The sequence below is a fragment of the Leptinotarsa decemlineata genome, unplaced genomic scaffold (genome assembly GCF_025532065.1).
Source record: "Leptinotarsa decemlineata unplaced genomic scaffold, Ldec_3_MD MMD2_tig00000576_RagTag_RagTag, whole genome shotgun sequence".
In the NCBI taxonomy this organism is placed as follows: Eukaryota; Metazoa; Arthropoda; class Insecta; order Coleoptera; family Chrysomelidae; genus Leptinotarsa; species Leptinotarsa decemlineata.
In genome coordinates, this window is record NW_027412551.1 from 10,998,717 (window position 1) to 11,010,295 (window position 11,579).

General features: G+C 35.8%; 1 protein-coding gene across 4 annotated transcripts in view; it reads left to right on the forward strand.

The window, feature by feature from the left end:
• Rbcn-3A (rabconnectin-3 alpha) overlaps positions 1-6,358 on the forward strand; it is a 97,500-nt gene extending 91,142 nt beyond the window's left edge. For all 4 annotated transcript variants that reach the window (XM_074174431.1, XM_074174433.1, XM_074174432.1 and 1 more), the window contains 4 exons: positions 1,840-2,048; positions 2,114-2,183; positions 4,644-4,936; positions 5,771-6,358. In XM_074174431.1, coding sequence (XP_074030532.1) covers positions 1,840-2,048; positions 2,114-2,183; positions 4,644-4,936; positions 5,771-5,974 — 776 coding nt within the window. In that variant the 3' untranslated portion in view covers positions 5,975-6,358. The remainder of the gene's footprint in view (positions 1-1,839; positions 2,049-2,113; positions 2,184-4,643; positions 4,937-5,770) is intronic.
• The last annotated feature ends 5,221 nt before the right edge of the window (positions 6,359-11,579 follow it).

Here is an 11,579-nt window from a genome sequence, read left to right on the forward strand (position 1 = left end):
TTGAGGGTCAGCTTTCAAAAAAATTTAAAGTTTTGAAAATCTGAATTTTTTAAATAAAACTGTAGCCCGATTACGAGAAAAAAATAATAGAAATTTTAAAAAACTATAAGAATGTTGTGTTCACTAGAAATATCATCGAAATTCTTCTTTTTAAGAATTATTTTTTGCAATTTGAATTGCGACAGAAATGAACGTCTTATCGCACTATATTTTTGATGTATTTTTTGGGTCGATTTTCGTGACAATTTTGCAACATTTTTCGTGACACTGAATTGATTATATTTTAATTGTGAAATATCCCGATTATTTTGTGAATATATGATTCTTCAATCCCAAGAATGTCAGTTCTACTATAAAATATTTCATGTAAGAATGGGATTGTCCATGATTCCTTAATATAAATAGCAATTCACTTTATAGAGAACCGGAATAAAATTAATCAAAATGAAGATTACTAATTAGTAGGTAGTTTTGATGATAAATTTTGGGAATGATACGTGCAACAATTATTATTAATATATGACATTATCATTGGAATGGACTGAAGAGGATTTTTTAGATACTCGTTGACAGATCGTATGAAAATATAGCGAAAATATATTTCCATTTCAATTCCCAAGAAATCTAAAACAGAAAACTGACACAGTTTGACAACTTGAACAGAATTTTTTTTCAGTCGGATTAAGGTCATTGATTGAAATGAAATAATAATGATATTTATCAGTTCTTAAAAATTACACACTCTATACAGGCTTTTTTTGTCCTAACCTGTTAATATTCGGAACCCGAAAACAAACAGTTCTCATAAGTAGATATTCAACACAACGATATAAAAAAGCAATTTTTATTGTATTTTAACGGATTAATGATTAATGTTAACTTGCGGTAAATCATCCGACAGGTAAAGCTATAATGTATTTTTTAATTAGGAATTAGCGATTAATAAATATATTCATTTGATTAATGGTGTCCACCTATGGAATAGTTTCTATGTCTGAAGAAGAAGTCATTGAATGATGACTATTCAGACTCTCAATTTTTTTCGTTTCTACAAAAGTAACTACAATTTTGAAGAGGGTAACAAACAAAATCATTTGTTTTCAACCAATGTTTTGTAAGGCAGGCAAACTTTATTGAAGTGTTGAACTTCAAGAAGTGACCAGTAACTAAAATTTAGTTTTGAGTATTCTGATTTAGAGAGATCTTATACTCCTCTGTTTTCTCGGAAAGGTCAAAGAAACGTTTCCTTACTTGGAAGTTGAAAGGATTCAACATTATATTTTGTGGTCAAAAGTTGGTTTCATAAACTTGCTGTTGAACAAATTTAACCGACAATTGAATTTTGTCATTTTATTTGGTAAATATATTTGCATTTCTTATGAAACTTGTGTGCCAAAAAATATCCACTCTTCGTCAGGAGAATTATTTATTGACAATGTCGATTTGTTTCTCAACATAAAATTATAACGAAAGTTTTCAACGTTAATTAGATCAAGAAAAATAAAAAAAGTAAAAAACTAATCAACATTTTTGGTTATAGAGTAGAGAAGTACCGAGAAGGTCAAACAAGACGAACGTAATTTTTTTTATTGGTGTCATCGGCATCGACTACATTGATCATTAGCCTCGCGAACGTAATTAGAAAAAGGATTAATTTGTACATTATCTAACGATAATAGATTTGTTCCATAATAATGGAAGTGGCAACAAGGTCTCTAACACATTTATATGTCCAGAAGTTACAGAATTGGCATATTTATATACTTTACTAATCCGACAGCCAAATAACAAACTTCCGAACCGAACACAGAGCTTGAATAACTTCTTGTGAATTTGTAGATTTGACTGGCGGTCACGATGGATCCGTGCACCTATGGGAGTGGGGCCATCAACAGCCCGTAGCGGTTCCCAGACCTCCAGGCACTTATGCCAAGGTGACACGAGTCAGGTTTTCGCAGCACGGCAATAAATTCGGTGTCGCTGATTCTGATGGAAATCTGAGTTTGTTCCAAGTTGGTCTCAGTGCCAACGCTACTCGTCCTTTCTTTGTAAGTTCAAAACATCTTTCGTTTGGGAAGACGCGGGTATTTTTTAATATTGTTTTCTTTTGCAGACTCTACAATGTCACAACAAGGGAATCAGTGATTTCGTTTTCTTGGGATCCTGCAGTCTATTAGCTACTGGTGAGTTTACGTTATTAATTCTCTATCACTATCAACGAATCTTAAAGATGAAAATTTGTCAGTAAATACTGTTTGTTTTCAAAGATACTTCAATTTAAATATAGAAATTGACGATTAAGTGATCACAAGACTTCACTGGTCACATATATTTCATTCCATACAAAATGTCAATTCTTGTCAACATTTCATCTGATTCATCACCTCCCTACTTGAATTACATGACGTTTCAACTCGAGGAAATGTTCAAAACAAGCACTTTTCCCTAACACCAGAACTGCAATATACTATTCTCGACGCGAGTTTCACCAACCAAGTTAGCATCTTCAAGAGGTAAGAAAAACTAAATGTTACTTATACGAAACTGAAATAATGAAATAAAATAATGAATAATATTCCGGAGAAGGTCATTGTGATATGGTGAAGGTTGCCCCTTTCCTGTCATGCAGACCTACGACTTTGTAGATACGTGTGGTAGATACCCAACGAAAAAACAACAACTGAATCAGCTAATGCCGCGCAGAGAGTTGAAGTAAAACCATCAGGCACCTGTGCAACGTCTTCGATTTGGTCTGCATAAACGGAAAGGGGTAACCTTTACCATGTCACAATGCACCTCTCCGGAATATTATTAATTATTCCGACTCGTGGTACTCAGACGGTTCACACCGTTCTGAAGAGACCATGCTCGGTACTGATGATGGGGCAATCACCCAGAAACCGGTTGGTCGGATCGACCAATTGAAATTAATTTCTGCTTTTCATAGTGGGAAATAACTTGCAAAGAATCTTCCAAGTCGAAGACGTTGCACAGTCGCCTGATGGTTTTACTTCAACTCTCTGCGTGGCATTAGCTGGGTTAGTTGTTGTTTTTCCATTGGGTATATGCCACACTTACCTACAAAGTCGTAGGTCTGCATGAGAGGAAAGGGGCAACCTTTAGCATGTCACAATGCACTTCTCCGGAATATTGTTCATATATATATATATATATATATATATATATATATATATATATATATATATATATATATATATATATATATATATATATATATATATATCACAGGTCCACTATTTCCAATCCAACGGTCTCGAAAAGTATCATTGAGGAATGTAGTAACTACATTATGGTTATGTGCAGGAGCACCATCTTGTTGCCACCACATTTGTTGTCGTTCTTCAAGTGGAATATCTTCCAGGAGGGCAGGTAAACAATTTTCCAAGAAATGTAAATATCGGTGGCCCGTCAAAGTGTCTTGGAAAAAATGGGGCCCGATGAGTCGTCCATTATGTAAACCACACCACACGTTCACACCCCACATTGTTTGGAAATTGGTTTCTCTAATCCAGTGAGGGTTGTCCTGTGACCAATAGTGCATGTTATGTCGATTAACAGTACCATTATTATGGAAGCGGGATTCGTCACTCCACAAGATTTGATTGAGGATGTTTGGATTGTCATGGACTAAAACTTGAATGTGAGCAATGAATGCCGTTCGTCTTTCGAAATCGGTAGGTCTGAGTCCTTGGTGTAAATGAATTTTGAAGGGATGATACTTGTACTGTTTGAAAATTCTTTGCACAGATGACTTACTGATCCCAATCTCTACCGCCAATGCACGAACCGAAATATGAGAATGTGCTTCGGCGTAGGCCAACACATTTATGCAATTTTCCTCAGTTCGCACGGGAGTAGGATGTACTTGATCTGTTTTTCCTGGAAATGATCCCGTTCGCATGGTATTTTCTACATACCAAAACGTATTACGACCTGGTTGTCGACGATCAGGAAAGCGCTGCCCATACAGCCTCTCCGCAGCACGTTTATTCTTTCGGCATTCACCAAAAATTAAAAGCATATCAACGTATTCGTTGGGAGTGAAGGTAAAAGGCATTTTGATATACAACAACAATATCACGACTGATGGCAATGTGTCATCCAGATATCAGAGGAATGAAAGGAAGCACAAAAAGTTCTAACATTTTATCGCCTCTTTTTCTGCGTAGCGTCCACTTTTTCTGGTGTCTACAATGCAGAACAATTCGATCAGTCCAGTTAATAGTACCCACTAACGTATTCAATTTTCTCGAACAATTATGATATATCGTTGGTTGAAAAATAACAAGAGCTGTCAGTTGAACGACAAACAACATGGGGTTGCCATTTGAAAAACAAAAGTTAGGGGTGGTTTTGCAGGGGTTGCTCGCGAGGGGGTGGATTTTGCTCTGCTACATGAAAGTGCTGGTGGTCTTCTATGATATACATATTTTTTTTCAATTTTTTTCTGCAAGTGACTGAGATATCTGCTGGCCTAAAAGCTCTGGGACACCCGGTATATTATACTATTTGTAGTACGTTTTATATCAGATCAAAATATTATTTGACGTATCCCTTCTATGAAATGTAGCACAAAGGATAAATAAATTATATCTATCTATCCATCTATCTATTGTTTTCAGCCGGCCACAGCTCCGAAAGTAAAAACGTCTGCATCTGGGACTCCATCCTCCCACACGGAAAGGCCCTGGTGATGGCTTTCACCTGCCACGATCAGGGGGCAAGCAGCCTCGTGTTCGCTCCGCAACATCAAGTGCTCATTTCGGCTGGCAAGAAGGGCGACGTCTGCCTGATCGATGTCAGATCAAAGAACATCAGGCACAAGTTCACGGCGCACGAGAATGCTGTCAAGTGTATTGCGATCGATCCCCACGAGGACTATTTCGCTACGGGATCCGCCGACGGTGACATCAAGGTCAGTTCGTTTGACGAAATATTGTTGTTGAGGGCAAGAATATCATTCGATCCCCACTCAGTGAAACTCCTAATGATAACCAAGAACTAAGAAAAGAACCATAAACAAAGATAATTTGTATTTTATAATAATAAAAAATGGTCTTTATTTATCTTGGCGGAGTTTAGCATACATAGCTATTGAGTACGTTCAAGAAATATCACGGATCTGTAAAAATTTAAACTCGTCGGTTTTCTTCCACAGTTGATAATGTTTATGAGACGAGTTAGTTTTGAGGTTGGTAAATTGTCATTCCAGAAGTGATGAAAGTAATTGTATTCTATAATAATTTGTATTTGGATTGCTGCTTTACTGTTTTACGTTCTGTAAAGTTCCAATGGGGAAGCTTTTCAAAAATTAGTTCAACGAAATCAAAAAGTATTAGGGAATATCTAGTATTTCTTAGTTAGGCGTTTATACATCTTTCGGTGAATGTCGCCAAACGATTGTTAGAAGGGATGACCTACTTTGTCTATTAGGGCTACTTAAAGGTCATTATTTTGTGAATTATCATATCAAGATATTTGAACTGTCGGAAAATCCGGCGTGTCATCTGTTGGGAAGACGGTGAAACAGCAGAGTACATACTTTGTGTCTGCCCTATATCGTGGACTGAATCAGGTTTTCAGTGTCAAATAGACTCACTCACATTGAATCTGATCTAACCTGACCCTTCAGTTTAAATGTGTCTCATGGGTTTTTGACGGGGTTTTTATTTCCGAATACCAGATCTATGTTAAAATAATAAACAGGTACATGGCAATGGATAATAAATAAAGTTTGAAAAACTTTCAGATTTGGGGAGTTGCAGTACCAAACGTCCTATTGTCTCTCCCTGCTGAGCATGCCAGAAGCAGTTTCTTCAAGAACATTGGCCAAGGAGTAACGCAGTTGTATGTCGATTCCCATTCTCGCCTCTTCTCTTGTGGCGCCGATGGAAGTATGAAAGTGAGACAGCTACCAGATAGGGAAACCTTGCTGGGTCACAATCACTATTAGATCAAGTTTCAAAAAGTTTTCTAGTCCAGCCAGTTTTCATCTTGTCTCAATTTATTCATGGTTCAGAGCAGAGTGGTTTCTGTTTGATCATACTTGTGAGGTTGTAAAAAACTTTCAGAGAATGTATTATTTCAGCAAATGATGGGAGAGAATGAACGGGGAGAATTAAAAAAATAGCTCTTGAATTTTAAAGAGTAATTATTATCGATGAATATATTCACCAAATATTGCAAATAAATTTTAGATTTATTCCAAATGAAAATAAATTTTTACTTCATTTCATCTGTTGAAATATTCAAATATATATATTATGGATGTATTTACTATTGTATTATAATATTAGGTAATAGACGTTCGTTTTAAAAATAAATTCAATAATCTTGAGTATGTTTCATTATTTGTACTTCTACCCAATGCAGAGCATTCACAGATCTGCAACTACTGCCAGTGTTGGGGAAAACTTTGAGAAAATCATCAAATATCAAGTCGGTGAACATATCAATATACCGATGTATCAATTTGGTTTTAGAGAAAAAAGAAATACAACCCTGTAATAATTTTAACATCGCCGGCCCTGACCGATATCTCAGCCAGCAAACACATGACTCACCGCGAACCGCCGCGAAAAGCATAGATGAGTGCCGAAACGGCTAGAGAGATCTGGAGTGATCGTTGCCGATATAAAGGCCGGCTTCACGTCCAGAGCGGGGTCGGTATTGAGAAAGCGAATCTAACGGTTAACAAGGAATTCGAACAGTGAAGATAAATTGAGCGTTAGTTGTTAAGTGTTGTATATACATTAGTTGTGATAGTGAAGTATTGTTAAAAATAAGTTTGTTGAAGACGGTTAATTCTTTAATTTGTCATAATACAAACAGTACGCATGACCAACTTACACTCGGCGGCGCTATTTTTGGATATCAACAAAGCTTTTGATAGTGTTTAGTATGAAGGAATGTTGTATTAACTTCAAGAATTGAACACCCCCATCCATCTTCTCGGAAAATAAAAAAATAATTTGATAATAGAACCCTCACCATTAGAGACAGAAATTCATTCTCCAAAAAATGTACTCTCCAACAAGGAGTTCCGCAAGGCTCTTCGTTATCTACACTTCAATATAATATATACAATCCCAATTTGAAAGACAAGAATGAATGACACTGCCTTAGTTTCACACAACTACACGCTATCAGTCACAATAGAGGAACTGCAAAGGTTCAACGCTCTGGTTCAATAAATGGCGATTGAGACCAAACCCGGAAAAATCTCAATTTATAATTTGTTATCACAACCCTTCAGAGGAGTTACCTACAATAAAGATCAACAACGAAATGGTAAGAAGGAGGCCATCAGTAAAATATTTGGGAGTTAACACTGACCATAAAATCAACTTGAACAGTCATTCAAAAATGATTAAAAAGGACTGCATCAATAGAGGAAAACACATCAAACTTAATTGGTTACGAATATTTCCAATGAATTCAGTACTTCTAATAATCTACAACGGATTCAATATCCCCTGGAGCCTAAGGCAACACCGGTGTCTCAGGTGGTAGTAAAGTGCTCCTAAGGCCGGGTTATGTCGATGGATATAAAGGTTCCAGGCATCTCTATATCTATAATAAATAAAGGTGTTGAAGACACTATCCTGACAGGTTATGATAAACACCTCGATTTCTAACTCAATCCCAATTGAGCCGAGGAAAGAAAGGGTCAGTTGCTTAGATGAATGAATGTTGTTTATTGATAGTAAATGAACATACTAAAGTAATACACGATAAATACAATAAACATTACAATGAACCAACAGAAGTTGTTGAGAGCTTCAACAACTTGTATGTGCTAACACAACACGTAATTACATTTCTTACAATAATAAATTCAGTACACTAAACACAATATTCTATCACATAGGTTGTATATAAGTACAATAATGAAAATTAAAAGATTTATATAACAAACAAGAAGAATAAAAGGTAAAATTTTAATTGTAGAAACAAGACAGCATTATTCAATTATAGTTTATCAGTATTATCTTGACAATCCACTCAATGATGTGTAGCTATATTTATGATCATTATCATTATTGTATCTCAATCAACTCGCGAATCTCTCTCCTGGATCTACTTCTGATATGAGGTATGAGGCTCCTTTTGAATTTTCTTACATTAATTTTACTTCTGACATATTCCGGTAGGTTGTTATAAAATTTTACTCCCAAGTATGAATAACTCCTTTGTCCGATATTTCTTCTCATAGTAGGTGCAACACATCTATCCTTATTTCTTGTTTCATAAGTATGAACAATACGTTGCAATTTGAATCTGTTTGAGTATTGCCATATGTTGACCTGCATATAAAACAGCTGTCGAACGTGAAGAAGATTTGTTTAAGAAAATAGTAATTCTGTGGGGTACATTCGATGTTTGTTCAACAGGATTCTCAGAAATTTATTTTGGGACACTTGTAACGTATTACAATATGTTTTTGAAACATCGCCCAACCTATAATCCCATATTTCGAATGTGATTCCACAAGACTCTGATACACTATGATTTTTTCTCTTGAATTCAAATATTCTACTATTTTCTTATATCTGTACAGATGCATCTCAGTTTTTGTATCAGATAGTCAATGTGGATATTCCATTTAAAACAACAATCCAACATAATTCCTAAATATTTTATTTTATTTGTGGGTCGTATAACAAATTAATTTTGTATGGTAATGTTGTAGTTTGGGAAGGAAGTTTCAAAATTGCTAAATGGTAGATAAAATGTTTTTTTAAAAATTGATTGATAGAAGCCTATTATCTAACCAAGGTTTTATTTTTGTGAAATCATTTTCAATTTCAAGTCATACCAGTTTGTGTCTTTATATATTACAACCGTATCATCGGCAAAACTGGTTATTTGGCCATCTTTTTCTAGTATATATAGGCTATTTAAATAAATAGTGAATAGCAAAGGACCCAACACCGTTTCCTGAGGCACAACACATGTTATTTTTTGTGATTTGCTCAATTTATTTTTAATTTTAACTTGTTGTTTTCGATTTTCTAGATAACTTTTGAATGAACAATGTGCTGTGCCTCTAATTCCCATATCTTCTAGTACTTCTAGAAGTATTGAATGGTCAACGGTGTCGAATGCCTTCGGCAAGTCTAGAAAAATACCTATTACTGATTCTCCTCTATCTAGGCTATCGTAAATAGTGTTTGTTAAGGAGTGTATCGCATCTTGAGTAGATTTATGTTCCCTAAATCACCTAAACCAAGGCTCATCGCCCGTGGAAGTAAAGATATCTTTGCTGTTTTGATGGTCGGAGGCCCTTCCAGACTAGGTTTCTTCTGGCAGTTGCGTCCCCGACTATATAGCCAGTCCGACGCTAAAGGGAGTGTCAGAAATATACCCCATACCTCTCTCTCTTGGAATCTAACCTGATTGTATATTATTTTGTTCAAAGCATCTCACTATTTTATTGGGTACCGCAAGGCGTCTGAACAAAATACGTGATGAACACATTTGATGTATCAGATGCTTTGCGGTAATCAATGTAGGCTCTAGAGAGGTTACAGCGACGAATATTGAAGTGTACAACATTTTCCGTAAACCAATTATAACTCGTTATCAAGAATGTTATCGGTCTGTAATGTTTTGGTTAAGCCAAAAATAATAACAATCTATCTGCTTTCCAAAAACCAATCCGGAATCGGCTGCTCCCTCTCTATCCATGAGTTGAAAACTCTGGTCTGGATGCTGGATATTTTTTCTAACAATAAGTGGTTAGGCCTTTTGGATCAGGAACAACAAAGTTCTTAGAACCCATAATGATACTTCAAAATTCATTCTGATTGTGCAGGTCATTGGGGTCAAGCTTTCGAAGCTCAAAGACTGTGACTGTGAATCTACAAATATGTATTTCCAGACTTCCATATGATCAGTGATATGAATCTTCCAAAATATGCGGACGAAGCTCTTGGAATAAGTGGGAAGGTTTCTGGCAGAACTTGAAGTTTCTCGCGATAATTCTTGCTTGTCTGACTATTGACTTTTTAGCAGCCACTAGCATTCATATCCAATCACAGTATTGCTTGGTGGTAAACAGATTATCTGTACTCAAAGTGTGATTGTTGGAAAAGTCGTAGTTTGGCAGCTATTTGCCGCATAAAGGGCGTGTAAAGCCTGTTACACTCATGTAGTCTTTCACATAACTGTTACGAAGGAGAGCTGGAATTTCCTCTTACTGATTCGGAAAGCAACTTCAATATCGATTTACCTGATGTTAGTTTCTTTTTTGAGAACATCGTTAACATTTGCATTCAATCCAGCCAGTTGGGTTCCAAGGGCCCGACCTTGTAAAGCGATCTGCTTGTTCAAATTATCTCAACTGGTGACATGATATCAGAATTGAGGATAATTTGTAGTTCTGTGGATAATAGCGCTAATAATCATTCATTTCGAATATTTGACGGATAATTTGCATGGATCAACTGATATCCAAGATTTTTATTCAAATTAGATATTTATTAAATAGTAAACAGTTTTAACATCGTTTACAAGAATAAGTTCACCGAGAGTACCTAATGGTGAAATTTTACCTAACGGTCTTTTGAACAGACTTGGAATTCAAATTATTTGTAAGAAAGTTTCAAGGAGATGAATTTTCCAAATAGGAGAGGAAATAATATGGATTTTGAAAGATAGTTGATTTTTCGCCCTGTTAAGAACTATTTCATTATTAATGAAAAAGTATATTTTATTAAAATAACGATAAAAATAAAATAAAAACAACAATAAAAATTAATTGGCGTACCGGGGCGACTTCATTGATTCCCGTGGCGCATTTGCTTTTTCAGCTGCAGGAAAACCCGGAAAAACCTGCAGCACCACATCATCTGAATATCTTGATCTAACAATGTCCTCTCTCTTATAAAACAAAATGTAGGGTATCTCCAGAGGCTCCAATAAATTCAATGCACCGCCAGTACACTTCGTGACACGACTATCGTCAAACTTAAACCAGTCCGTTTCGTCTTTGACCAAGGCGTAATAATGACCAAATTCAACGCCAAAACCACAGTGAACAATGACTGCATGAATATTATAATAGTGGTCTGCTAGGTTGAAATGTTCATCTATTTCGAACCTTCCAAAGAGTTTCTTACTTCCGTTAGAGGTTGAGTCTTGTTTGAAGATCATCAGAGTTATTATTAGATTGACTGGTGCCTCAGACATACTTGTATCCTTATAACAGTCAGTTAGTTTGGCGCATGTTTGGCAATACAGTCGATCATCACCTGTTAAAAATTCCATTTTCAAGTTATTTAACAATAAGCTTTGCACGGACTGGTTATTAGTCATATTAGGAAAAGCTAGATGAAGTTCCAGAAATTCAACCAAGTTATCGCTACTTCTTGAATATTTACCACATAGTAAACAAGTGAGGATTTTTTCAGCAAAAGATTTACAAACACAAGACGAGATGGGCTGTACGGAATCATTCAGTCCAGAGCGGTCAGGAGTATTGATTTTGCTATTGTTTTGCTCACGAAGAGTATTTAACAAGAACCCCAAGAATTCGGAAGAATCCTCTCGTTGTC